Here is a 14,171-nt window from a genome sequence, read left to right as displayed (position 1 = left end):
CGTAGTAAATACACCCCCTGCGGTCTCTATAAGGCCCTGGAATTGCAGGAAGGCATACGCTTTAATTTAAACGCGCGCTTAAAACTGCGGAGACTGGATGAAAGGCTGACTGGACAAGAGTGAAATCCAGAGGATAGGGCACCTCTAGCGAAGGTGAGCATGGAGGAAATGACCATAGTGGAGGAGAGGCTTTGCTCATAGGAAGAGCGGAGGAGACAGGAGGGAGAATGAACAGAGATGAGGTCGGAGATGTATGTCAGGGTTCAAGTGATTTGAAGCTTTGTAGGTAAAGGTGAGGCAATTTGAACTGGAAGTGAGATAATGAGCTAGTGAAGCATGTTGGAGAGGGGGAAGGCCGATATCATACAGCAGGAGAGGAAAATGAGACGAGTAACAGCAGGAGAGATGTGTGAGAGAGGGAGGCCAAAGAGGAGGGGTATTAACTGAAGGACTAGTCTCGATAGTGACCAAAAATAAAAAGTCAATGTAGAGCAAATATATATTTTTACTATGCAAAACATATAACACAATTTAAAAATAAAAAACAACACTGAGCCATAGCTGTAGAAGTACATTGTGAATTATCACTTATTAAATATTTAGATGTAAAGATATTAGACCTCCTTATATTAGATTGAATATTAATTTTGTATTCCATGCCTGATGATGTTATTCTGGTACTTGTAGTCCCTCTGGAAGGCAGTTCCAATAAGAAATCAATTGAGGGCAACCTTAGGATCATAGGTGTATAGGTATGTAGGCTGAATTTCTGTTCACGAGTCCGTGGCCCAGTGTGTACAGAACAAATCTGTAGACAGCTGTCTGGAAAGTGGATAGGAGCAGTTAAATGTCTGTTAACAAGTCAGTAACCCAGTGTCTATGGCTCGGATCTGTAGAAAGCTGACCAGAAAGTAGGTAAGAACAGCTGATAGTAAGCACACAGAGTGCTCATCATGTCAGGAATGCAATGCAGTTAGAAACGGCAATACATGTTATCCAATAGTGTAAAAGAGACAGCGGAGCAGTCCAAAAAGTAGGTCACCGTGTGTGTGTTTGTACTGTATGTAGCCTTGATGCTTTTCTCTGTTGCGGCTTAGTTTCTTTAGAAGTTTACAGTAGTCTAAGCGTGAGCATGTGTCAAGTGTTCCTGGCATCTGGGATATGGAAGGGCTGGCATCTGGCGATGTACCGAGGTGGAAGTGGCATGGTTGAGAGGGAGCCTTAATGTGGAGAGGGCAGAGTTTAGGATGACACAGAGGCAGCCAACCTGGGGGATAGAAGAGAGGGTGTTATCAACAGAGAGGAAGGGGGACCCTAGATGTGGGACAAACAATACTTTCAGTTGGCCATGTTGAGATCCAGGAAGTGCTGGAAGTGGGATATCTCGGAGATGGCAGATAGGCAGTTGTAGACGCGAGTGAGGATAGAGGGAGAGAGTCTGGGTGGGAGAGGTAGATGTGAGTATCATCAGAGGATAGATGGTATTGAAAGCCGAAGGAGCTGATGAGATTTCCAAGGGAAGAAATGTAGAGGGAATGAGAGAGACTAGGCTCCAATTCTCCTGCTCAGCATCTGTGTAGATGTTCCCCTGACAAACAATGTTCTCATTTACACTCAGGCAAACCTATGTTTTAGACTGTCTTTTTATATTTCTATAGATTTTTTATTATTTGTTTATTATTATCCTTTATTTATATGGCGCCACAAGTGTTCCGCAGCGCCTTACATAGTACATAGAACTAATAGGTGAACAAGAAACAAGTAACTTACAGTACATTACAGTGCAGGACAAGGACACGATTTATATACATATAAAGCACTCACAATAAGCAGCCGGGAGTTGGCAGTCACGTGTTAGGTATCCTTATGGGGAGTAAAGAGTAGAAGAAAATGTAAAGAGAAGCACATGAGGGAAGAGGTCCCTGCTCGTGAGAGCTTACATTCTAAAGATTCATACCAGTCATGTATTATACGAATACTGGCAATATGGTTTGGCAGCAATCTTTACAGATTAATAACATTTGTCATGAACATGGCTATAGTGCCAATGTCTCTTTTAGGATTTTACTTGTTTACTTGCTCCCTGCTAAATAGCATTCCATGTATGGCTAGGTGCCTGGGCTGCAGGGAAGCAATATCTCACCGTAGTCATAGTAAGCTGGCATAAACCATTGTCTCACACTTCATAAACACAAATCACTAATAATACCGGCTGATTACTCCTATTTTATGTCAAATGTTTTACAATAACCAAGGCTACAAAGTCCAAAAATAAATAAATAAAATTATTAGTTTAAAAAAATTAACTAAGCTTATTTCAAGCACCAGATTGCCTATTGCTATTAACAATCCTGCTCCATCTAAGAATATATTTCGATAACCTTGTAAACCGACATTGGACTATATACATTTAAATAGGAATAAGTTCACAGTCTGAAAATGATGTGAAAAGCAGTCATGTACAAGGAGATATGTGAGCGCTTTATCATTTTTATTTTATATAAAACTGTAAATACAGAATGAGTCTCCCATATCCAAAATGCTTGGGACCAGGGGTATTTTGTACTGAATATTCCTTATTTTGGAATAATTGCATACCATAATGAAATATCTTGGGAATGGGACCCCAATATACACACATAATGCATTTATGTGTTATTTTACACTTTATACACACAGCCTGCAGGTCATTATATACAATATTTTCAATAATTTTGTGGCTCAAGCAAAGTTTGTGTACATACATGAAATTCGTTATGTTTCATATACACCTTATACACACAGCCTGAAGGTAATTTTATACAATATTTTTATTAATTTGTGCCTTAGACAAAGTTTGTGTACATTGAACCATCAAAAATCAAAGGTTTCATTATCTGTCATGCCAAAATGATTCCGTATTTCGCAATATTTAATATGGGAGACTCAACCTGTATAACCAGTAAATGATTAAGGAGAAGTAACATTTGATGTTTCTCATTATACTTTTCTGTTAGATTCAAGCCACTGTGACAGAGATGGGCTAGTCCCTGCACCCCCATAATTTAACTACATTGGGTAGGGTTTATTCCATACCTCCCAACTGTCCTGAAATAAGAGGATTTCCGAACTGTTGGGAATGCTGGATGTATGTCTCGCTTACAATAGTAAGCCAGTGCCCTGCACCCACACCACTGTTACAAGTAGTAATACAAGGTTACTTTTAGAGGAAGGTGTGGTGTAGTGCTTTGGTTGAGCACACCCCTATGCAATGTGTTCACAGCTTGGGGATATATTAAACTGACGTTTTAAAATGACAATAGAAATAAATGCTAAATCGGAGAAGTGACTCTCACTTCAGTTTAACTGAATTTTTACATTATTATACTTTCCTTGTAGATTTATGTGCATCCATTTTTCTCTGTATCTGGATAAATAATAGGTAGATGTTATACTTCTATATTTCATGTGTCTCAACCTGGAACTTTGGCTAGGTGTTCGTAGACGCATAAAAATCTCTATAAATATATCTGCAAAAGGAGTGCGTACGATATCCCGGCAGTGACCATCCTGGCAGTTCACAATACCGACATACTGACTACATTCCATGCAAAAGTATAGACAGTGAAAGGGGTGACTACTTTAGTGTCACCCCTTTCACTAAGTTTTTCTCCTACAATACTGCTTGTTTTAGACTTAGTAATGGTTTGAATACATCAAGACAGTGAAGGGTTGTATTATGTACTGCTTTTTACATGTGTGTAGCTATTTAGTCCATTGCTGGGAGTGCACCTAGAAAAGGCACCTTTCTGCTGAACTACAACTTGATGGATCAGAATTGGATTACGATGACCTCTAGCTCTGAACTGGTGCACACATTTTTTTGTTGAGTGAAAATGGTCAGACATCAAGTAAGGCTCCTCCACAAACTCAGCCATTTTACTCTGTAATCCTGTATGATTTAGTATAAACCTAGATGCACTTGCACACTTGTTTTTGTACTGCTAGAGTTGAACTTCTATCTTTTTTTCAAATGCAAAAGAATAAGAATGTGATTAATATTGTAACTGATTATATTTGCAGTTGTGTTTTTTGTTGCAACACATTTTTGTTGAACTACAATGATCAGTGAGTTTATTCACTTGATAAGTTTTATTAGACTGACTGTCTATTCTAACCATATCGTCTTTTATTTCCAAGAAAACGTGGTGGTTGCTATTTCAAGCATCTGACTAAAGGTGCGCATCCGCTACCAAACTATGGAAAGACAGTCGTAATCGTACAGTCGCTCCTGATCCCCCTGTAGTTCCTACAATATGTCGTTCAGTATAGACACCCTCCCTCATCCCTGAACATGGTCAATCTGTTGTTATCGGCAGATTGACCGGCATGTTCAGGCGATGATGTCAGAAACGACCAGCGGCAGTGCGCATCGCTGGTCATTTCCGACATTCTAGTGCACGATTAATGAGCGATTGAACGATTACGGTGTCGTAATCGTTCAAACGCTCATTAAAATTGCTACGCGGCTTAATAGTTTGGATACTGAGACAAACAAGCAGAGTTCACACAGCTGTTATTCTAAGGTCTGATTATAAAAATGTTACCAACCCAATTCCCTACCCCTCTAGAGCTACCCCTTTCATTACGTTAACCTTTTCATTTTTTGTTTAGTCTCATTTGTGGATTCAATTTATAACTGTAATGGAACATTGGATTTTTATTACTTGTGTCTCTTCAAAGTATGTGAACCTTTTTTTTTCGAGTTGCTAGCATGTTGACACCAATGAAATATTGACACGCTCAGAATGTCGACAAAACAGTGTGCCCTGGAGCCTTTTAGCTCCGGCGGTACAGCTGTGTCAAGTGATGCGGAGTTCCAGTATGCTAATCCCTAACTAATTCGAACCCTCCCACTCACCCCACATCCTAACCCTGACCCTCCCCCCAGTGCCAGCATCCTGCAGAATTACGGCATTTTGCACATTGTACATTTATTCACATTCTGCATATGTTGACATTTCAGCAAAGTGTCTTTCTTATTATTGTCAACATTCTGGTGTCAATGTTGACATTTTAAATGTTGACATGGTGACTGTATCCCCCTTGCTTCTAATACATACGGATTATTTTACTCTTGTCGATAGGAATAGGATTTTATGCCTGTTATGACGTACTTTAGATAGAACGTAAATGAAGCAAAGATCAATGCTGCCCACACAGTGCAATTTTGTGTCATGCATTGGGCAATTGGACTAAATATTATAATAATAATATGTCCTATACTACATATTTTGCAGTGTACTTTGCATTTGTGCCACAGCATACAGGCCACAAGCTGGTATGCTTCCAGAATGTCCTCCTCTTGTTCCGGTGTCATGTATTTGCTGTTGATTTTGTTCCACTCTTCATTGTACGGTGCTGCAAACTCTTGTGGCACACTATAAATAAATAATAACATTGTGTATTGGTAAATGCAATTAACAAATGACCATTATCAGCCTGTAATATCCGCTTTATGGTTGTACTAGCAAGCACCAATAATGCCAGCAGTGATCCACATAATCGGCCCGGCATGTAGTTATTAGATCGCCAGACGAGGTGTTGGCGGTCTAATTGCCTACACGGGACTTAAGATGGGCAATGAAGTACCCACACCTAACTTAATCCCGGCATTGGAATCCTGACAGACGCCATCCCGTACGAGATAAGGGTGAGTTAGGATTAGGCACCAATGGGGGGGAGGGGTTAGAGGTAGCCCCCCCGCCCCCGGGAGGGTTAGGTTTAGGGTGCGCGAAGAATGGGTTTGGTTTGGGGCACCCCCGGGGGGGGACTTGGGTTTAGGCACCACCCTGGGAGTTTTAGAGTTGGGCACCACCAAAGAAGGGTTATGGGGGGAGAGAGGGGAGGGTTAACCAGCCGGCATTGGGATCTCCTCCTGTCAGGCTTCCACAGATATTTCAGTCCCATTCCAATTGGCCCAATATACTAGAATTTGCATGTGTGTCCAATTTGGACATTTACCCTGCTACTTAGCCCCTGTGTGCTGAGTTTTAAGGAGCTTTTCAACCATTGGACAATTTGTAAATAAGCCACTTTTAAACTGTAGGAATATTCAAGGAAATACTGTTTATATGAGAACCGTTGTCATCTGTGCGTCAGTTTAAGTCGGTCTCCACCAATAGAAGCAGAAGAGTTAAGAGTCGGTAGGCTTTACAGTATTTAGGGCTGGATTTAGTTTATAGCCACAAAATGTCTGCTGCCTCAGGTGATAATGTGACCAGACCACACAAGACTCTCAAGTTAAGAAGCAGGCTCATTGTTCCATATGGTCATGTGCATAAGTGACTAAATTGGACCCATATCTTGTCCTAGCGACTTCATTGCAGCTAGCTGGTGTGGTTTGAAGTTGATCCACCATATAAGCTGATAGCAGTCATCTGGCATAGCAGTTGTTTTGTCGCTACACATACTACAGTATTGGCAAAATTAGAATATTGGCTGCAGTATTGCAGTGTGCCTGGCCAGCTTTACGTGTGAATAAATATATATATTTGTGCTCATGCACAAAGCAAAACTGTGTTCCACTGCAAGGGTTACAAATGCACTTATTCTATTTAATTTTGCTGCTTGCTTTGTATTTTATATCTAAACATTAGGTAGCTTTGTTTTTACACTGAATTTTAGAATTGAACTAGGATACACCCCTTCCTGACTATTAATAAGTCTACTCTTTATAAATGTGCCCCACTACAGGGCCACATAGATTTGCCAATGTGCAAATTTGCTCCTTTTTTATTTGCTGCTAAAGGCACACATCCACTTGCAGACATCAAAACGACTGCACGATTACGACATTGTAATCGTGCAGTCATTTGTCAGTCTATGTTGTTCCTACACTGAACGTTCAATGTAGGCACATCAATCATCCCCCTACCATGCTCATCCATTATCATCATGTTGTACAGCATTTTCGGGCAATAATTGTTGTCAGAAACGACCAGCGGGAGCGATCATCACTAGTCGTTTTCGACATAAAAGTGCACAATTACTGAGCGATTGCACGATTACGATGAAGTAATCGTGCAATCGCTCGGTATTATCACTAATACCCCTTTCAGATATACAACCCGGGAGATTTCCTGCTCAGACCCGGGAATTTCTCCTGTGCAAAATCCCGGGTATTTGGTCAAGACCCCCCTTTCACACTACAGTGTCTACCTGGGAAATTCCCGGGTAGACCCCTTTCAGTCAAGAGCAGGGTTTTTCAGAGTTTTACATAGAAAAACAGAGTTTTGTCATTATAAGTGGACGTTATGCTGGCACACATTAATGAGGTCATGCAAAGGTGGGGATGTGGTATAAGGGGACTGGGAGTTATTGTTATTGAAATAAATACAAAGACTTAATATTTGAAAGGTTCAAAAAATCTTATTTTAATAAAGGCCTTTGTTTTGCATCCGAAGTTTGAAAGCCTTATGGTGCATACACACGGTCAGATTTTTCCTTCAGATATGAACGATAACGATTTAAAAATCGTTCATATCTGACATGCCTGAACGATGGACGATCAACGATGCGCGTTCCCGTTTGTCAGATAACGATATCTGACATCTGATGGGTTTGCAGTCAGACTTGGACGATTCCATTCATTTTAATTAGGGATGTGCAGGCTCGGATAGGTTCGAGTTTGCACGTGGAGTTCGGATTTTTCCCTCCAAAAAAACGGAACTCAGAACGAGGCAAAACGTCATCTTACATGGACGAACATCATCATTCCTGGTCTTTTGTCCAGGAATGATGATGTTCGTCCATGTAAGATGACGTTTTGCCTCGTTCTGAGTTCCGTTTTTTTGGAGGGAAAAATCCGAACTCCACGTGCATACTCGAACCTATCCGAGCCTGCACATCCCTAATTTTAATGCAGTCAAAAATCGTTCAATCGTTCAAAACTTTGGTAAAATCGTTCAGTCGTTCATCTGACAAATCTGACAAGTCTGACAAATCTGACCGTGTGTATGCTCCATAACTTCCATATTTCTTACAAAATACAACACAATTCAAAACCAAACAATAGTATCAAAAAAAATAACAATAAAGTGCACATTTACTTCAGAACATTGTTAAGTGCGCATATAGCTATGAGGCATTAAACAAGCCTTTAAAATAAAACAAATAGGACCAGAATTTTTTGGTAGATCCTTGTTTACACCAACTCAATATCCTATGACAAAAGCAGTAACCATAATATTTTCAACATCGTCATATGGGATATGTCTAGTTAACATCACTAGATATATTTGATCACAACAGTTAAATATTTCTGTAAATTGTAAACTCTGGGTTTTTGTCAGGAGTAAGTTCCTGTGACAGAGTATTAGCTGGTAAATTATCTTTCAATTGACCTTCGAGTACATTATCTAATGTACTATCTGTAAATGTTTGAGGATGATTGGATATATGGGATGTAGTTTGGCCAAATGCTGGGGGGGACTTTACTTGTTGCGCATACTGGGATGTTTGGTTAAATGCTGGGGGGGACTTTACTTGTTGCGCATACTGGGATGTTTGGTTAAATGCTGGGGGGGACTTTACTTGTTGCGCATACTGGGATGTTTGGTTAAATGCTGGGGGGGACTTTACTTGTTGCGCATACTGGGATGTTTGGCCAAATGCTGGGGGTTGGCTTTGCTTGTTGAGCATACTTGTATGTAGTTTGCTGTTGGGAAATTAGCGTGCTGGCCATACTGTGATGTATGCTCAAATGAGGTGGGAGACTGAGGTTGCTGCACATACTGGGATGGTTCCCCAAATGAGTTTGGATAATTAGCTTGTTGCCCAAAATGGGTGGGTGGTGGAACATGTTTTGGTTTGTAGTAGATTGTGCTCAAGATTTGAGTAAAAAATTTGCGGTTATCGCGACTAAGCCTTTCCTGCATAGCCATCATTTCCTTTAGCAAATTACTCTGCATTTCTCTCTCATTGGCCATAAACCGCTGCAGTCTGGCATCCTCTTGTGTCTGCCTTCCGAATCTAGGTCGCGTAGTTGTTCACAAAGAATATTTGTCATGGCTTTGGTAGCAACATCAATTTTGCTCTTCTTTTTACATGTTGGCACTGTGAAAACTGAAAGTAAAAGAGAGAAAACATTGAGCAACAGATGTAAAAAATATTTCAAAAACAAAACAATAAATGGTCCCAATTCAAAAAGCAGCACATCTGTTTGCATGCGGTGCCCATCCTCCACTACAAGATAAACGCAGAAACAATACTATATGCTAGAAATTTAATGACAACATTACATAGATTAATGCAGCAGAACATAAGTTATTTGATTTAAACTTACTGTTACTGTGTAGGGTGGGCTTGTCTCACTGGGTCTGTGGCTCAGAATCTTGCCTTTGCGTTGGAGAGATCACATCTGTGCCAGTGCTTGGTTCAATGATGATGGTATTAGATGAGTCCTCATCTGGGTCATCAAATAGGACCTGCGATAATGCCGGGCTCTGCTGGCTGCTCTCAGGAGTTGTTGAAGGTGTGCATGTCGTTGTTGCAGACAGTGTGCCAGCATCACTTGAAGAAGATAGAGCAATGGGGATGCATAGTGCTGTATGCCCAAAAGCCGAAGTGCATAAATCGTATAAGGCCCACTCCATCCTTCCCACACCACTGCGATTACGATTGTGGTCATGGACCTTTGTGTATTGTTTCTTTAGGCTCTTTAGCTTATTAAGGACTTGCTGCTGTGTCTTCACAATACCCCGGTTGGCCAGGATTTTGGCAATGTTGCAATAGATCATGGCATCTTTAACAGTGCCTGTGATTTGAGCTTTTATTTCCTCCTCTCCCCTCACATGTAAGAGCTCACGGATCTCCTCGTCCTTCCAATGTGCCATGATCACCAACCACCTGTACACAGAAAAAATAAAGATTACCGCACTAAAGAAAACCCAGAAAATGTAGATAAAAAATAATAAATAAATAAGAAAATGAATAAAAAATAAATCTCTTGTTAGGTAATAATGTTTTCAGTATTTTAAAATAGATGCCATATATAATAAGAAACAAGCTCTTTTAATAAGGTAATAAAAACAGTAATTTACATAGTATAACACTATGACATAAATAATATTAGATGCTAAATATGTTTACACACCTGGCACCACTCTCCAAACACACAAAAAAAAGAGATTTGCCCCCCAGCACATTGCAGCAAAAACAATACTTAAATCCTACATGATAATAGCGATTCAGAGGTATTAGTTACATACATTTGCAAATATATGAATAAGCCCCAGGCCAATCGTCAAGGCTCCTCTATACTGGCGTCCCTAGCATTAAGGGGTTCACGTCCGAGAAGCAAGGCACCCCAAAAAAATTCCAACCAAGGGCCATTCCCAGGGCATCACACGAAAAAGGGAAAAAGTGATAGTGAAGTATAAAGAAAAGATGTGTAAATATAAATAAGCGCCAGGCCAATCGTCAAGGCTCCTCTATACTGGCGTCCCTAGCATTAAGGGGTTCACGTCCGAGAAGCAAGGCACCCCTTGCTTCTCGGACGTGAACCCCTTAATGCTAGGGACGCCAGTATAGAGGAGCCTTGACGATTGGCCTGGCGCTTATTCATATATTTGCAAATGTATGTAACTAATACCTCTGAATCGCTATTATCATGTAGGATTTAAGTATTGTTTTTGCTGCAGTGTGCTGGGGGGCAAATCTCTTTTTTTTCTGTGTTCAGAGTAAACCCCGCCCTTTACAAGCACCTGTGTTATGCAATTAAGCTGATCTGAGCAACTACCATTTTTTTTTACCACTCTCCAAACACCTGGTACAAGTTCACCTCGTAGTGTTGCGGGCCTCTCTGCAACTGTTGCAGCACCTAAATCTGCCTTGTAGAACTGCACAGGCTTCTTAGCGCTATGTTTAGCGTTTATATGGCGTCTGCCCTCTACTGTCCAGCTGTTGCTGATGATCTCATCAACAGGCAGCCGCGTCCGGCCAATCAGGAGCTGTTTGGTGAAGCCCGGGAGTAAATTCCCGGGTAGCACCATTCAGACAGAACCAGGAAAAACCGTGGTCGATTGCAGGGGCGGCGTAGGTACCTTTCAGACAGACGCGGCCACCCGGGAATTTGGCTGAGGCAGGCCAAATTCCTGGGATTCTCGACAAGTCTGAAAGGGGGTATAAGTGGATGTGTGCCATAACTCTGCTTCAGCCCTTATATGTATAAGACAACACTTTTTGTATGTAGCAAGGTGTCAGGCACTTTTGTGTATGTCATCTATCCCCATTTGATATTTAGAGAAGAGGGTAAAATATTAGGCTTTTGAGCCTTTAAATTGCATAGCCTTGTTTTCTGCAGAATAATCCCTTTGTATAAATCATGCTAGTATTTCTTGTTTAAGGATAAATGCCATTTTTTCTCATCAGAAATATCATCCATCATTTGTATATATCATAATACATTCATTCTAAAAACACAAAATGACAGTCGAGTCTCTTTTTTTTGTTATCTGTGAATAAGAAATAATGTCATTTTGCGCTTTCTATGTACATAAAGTATAATCTCTAGGACTAAAATCTAACAATTGGAAGTGGGACTGTAAATAAATTGATTAGGAGACTAACCGCATTACACTGAATTGTTTTCGAAGTGGCTCGCCTAATTATTTTGTCTGCAGCATTCATCCATCTCTGAGTCACTCCAATGTCCCTGGATAGATGCCTAGAATATTACAGCAATATGTGTTCCAATTGGTTATTCTCCTGTCATGCAGACTTTTTTATAACCGAACAGAGAGCTGTTCTATGCTGCTGATTTGTAACGCTTCCTTATAGGAAGGGTGGGGCCAGCCTTGTAGCTCAGATTAATTTTAACCTGCTTTTTTTTTTTATGTTTCCAATATATATATTAATGTCATGTTCAAATTGTTTGTCTTTTAGGTTTACAGCTTATTTGGAAAGTGCCTTTTTTCAAAAGTCACTTTTGCTAGTAAGTGCTACAGCGGACCAACTCATTGTGAATGACAAACACCCAGAAGTCTGCCCTGAAGTTTGACTGAGTTACCTTGTCCAGTGTATCGCTGCCAATGACTCACCGAGAAATGGAATGAGTATCTGCAGAATCAAAGGGACATCCGCTCTGTCCAGTAACGCCTGGTGATTTTCCAAGAAGCCTGCTATTGTGTATCATTCTTAAATCAATATCAAATCGCGGATAAGCAAGAACTAAAATATTCCATTGAGGCCAACCATTGAACTGGAGTTACTTTATGGAAATCGGCTATCGGCAAAAGTTCTATCCCACTCTGATATTATACACATTTATTTAAACCAGGCTGCTTGATTGATGACTGACTGCTAATTAGCTGTTCTCATGCTGCTTTGCATATCTTGGACTCCCTTTAGCAGTTTATTCCATCTGAAGCTATACTTTTATTTTACTAAAACTTGGTGAGGAAGGTTCCAAGCTCTACGTGAATTTCAGTGTGAAAGTCGTCAGTCAGATCCCTACTGCTTTCTCCAGCATGGCTTTGAATGTAGCTCCGGTAAGAGATACGAAATGGCTGACGCTAGAAGTGTGCCGACAGTTCCAGAGGGGGACTTGTTCAAGATCTGACGAGGAATGCAAATTTGCACATCCACCCAAAAGTTGTCAGGTTGAAAATGGACGTGTTATTGCCTGCTTTGATTCCCTTAAGGTAGGAATGTTACCAAGTGTGTTTCCAGCTTTGTGCTTGTATTTAATGAAGAGGGTGGAGATCTTTAGCAACCAACCAGGCAGTATTTGTTGTCCTCAGTGAACTTCATAAAGTATACATGTATAAGATTATTTACCGAAAGAAATATAAATTTAGTTGTATTATTGTTGCTATATCAATTGGCTGTTTGTTTCTCCTACATCTCATATTATTATACAATTGTACATAGATTTTCTGTAGATGCATGCAAAGAAACTTTTGGTTCAGTTTATGTATAATGGATGTCTGATTATTTTAAGAACCCTGAAGGCCTTACGTACTACAGATTTCAAATGGAGTTGTGTGATATTTTCACCGAAATTCGCATTGCAAATTTAGGAAATATCACAGGAATTTATCAAAAATCCCTTGCAAGGACAGAGCTTGCGATAAAGCTCTGTCTCTGCAAATCCCCTCCTCAGTCTTCTCACTTGATTTTTCACAAAAAACAAGATGAGAAGGTGTCTGCGCATGCGCCGCCGACTCACCAACCCCCCACCCTACGTTCACCTTCCCACACCCGTGGAACCCCCTCACATAACCGCAGATACTGCATGCCCCTGTACCCCCCGCTCACTTATCCTTACCTCAGTGCTCCGGTGAAGTCCTCCCTCTGGGGCTCCGGTCAGCTGAACACCCAGCTCCTGCACTGTGACTCTGGTCAGCTGCTCTATGCAGAAGCAGACCAGGGTCACAGTGCAGGAGACCAGCTGACCGGAGCCACAGAGGGCCTCACCGGAGCACCGATCTGCGGTCCCTGGATGCAAGTGTTTTTGTTTTCTTTTTTTATTTATTTATTTATTTTTTACAGAAAACCGCTTGTGGTTTATTTAGACCATAAAGCTGATCACTGGGGCCCAGCTCTGCTCTGCCTGTTGAGGAACTGGGGGAAACACTGGATAACGCCATATCCAGGTGGTGTTATCGCAGGTCTTCCCCCGGTATTTCTTCACTATTCATTTTTAGTAAATCTGAGCAGATCACATTTCCCATTACAAGTATAGGAAATGCAATCTGTTTACTAAAAATATGTGAATTGAAGGGATTGGAATAGCTAACGAAAACTATTGCAATTTTATTTGATGCTAAAATAATGTGAAAAGGGTGTGAAAACACCCTTTTTAATTTTTTATATTTTTTGTAAAAATAATATTGATAAATAGGCCCCTTAAACTTTTAGTGTTTGTTATTTTGAAATTTTGTACAGTACATAGACATTTGTAATATTTTAGGAACATTGGCCTGGCTCCTGAAATTGTCTATACATTGAATGTTACACTAAAGTTAAAGAGAAGTTCCATACACTTATTTCACTACTGGTCTATATAACCAGCGTATATGCTGACAGCTAGGACCATATCTGGAATTATATATGATCACTTTACTGCATAAAGGGGCAGCATACATACGTATTTTCAGTGTTCTCCCAAGGCTTTTTTTTTGTGGGTG

The 14,171-nt window shown here is 40.5% G+C and overlaps 1 protein-coding gene across 13 annotated transcripts in view; it reads left to right on the top strand.

Annotated features, from left to right (window-relative positions):
* The window catches only part of MBNL2 (muscleblind like splicing regulator 2), a 154,232-nt gene that overhangs the window by 81,837 nt on the left and 58,224 nt on the right, over positions 1–14,171 (top strand). For all 13 annotated transcript variants that reach the window (XM_088458914.1, XM_088458906.1, XM_088458893.1 and 10 more), the window contains one exon: positions 11,926–12,683. In XM_088458914.1, coding sequence (XP_088315040.1) covers positions 12,510–12,683 — 174 coding nt within the window. In that variant the 5' untranslated portion in view covers positions 11,926–12,509. The remainder of the gene's footprint in view (positions 1–11,925; positions 12,684–14,171) is intronic.

The sequence above is a fragment of the Taudactylus pleione genome, unplaced genomic scaffold, assembly GCF_031769625.1.
Source record: "Taudactylus pleione unplaced genomic scaffold, aTauple2 ptg000041l, whole genome shotgun sequence".
Lineage (NCBI taxonomy): Eukaryota > Metazoa > Chordata > Amphibia > Anura > Myobatrachidae > Taudactylus > Taudactylus pleione.
Note: the sequence above shows the minus strand (reverse complement) of the source record. Positions and strands in the feature narration are given on the sequence as shown.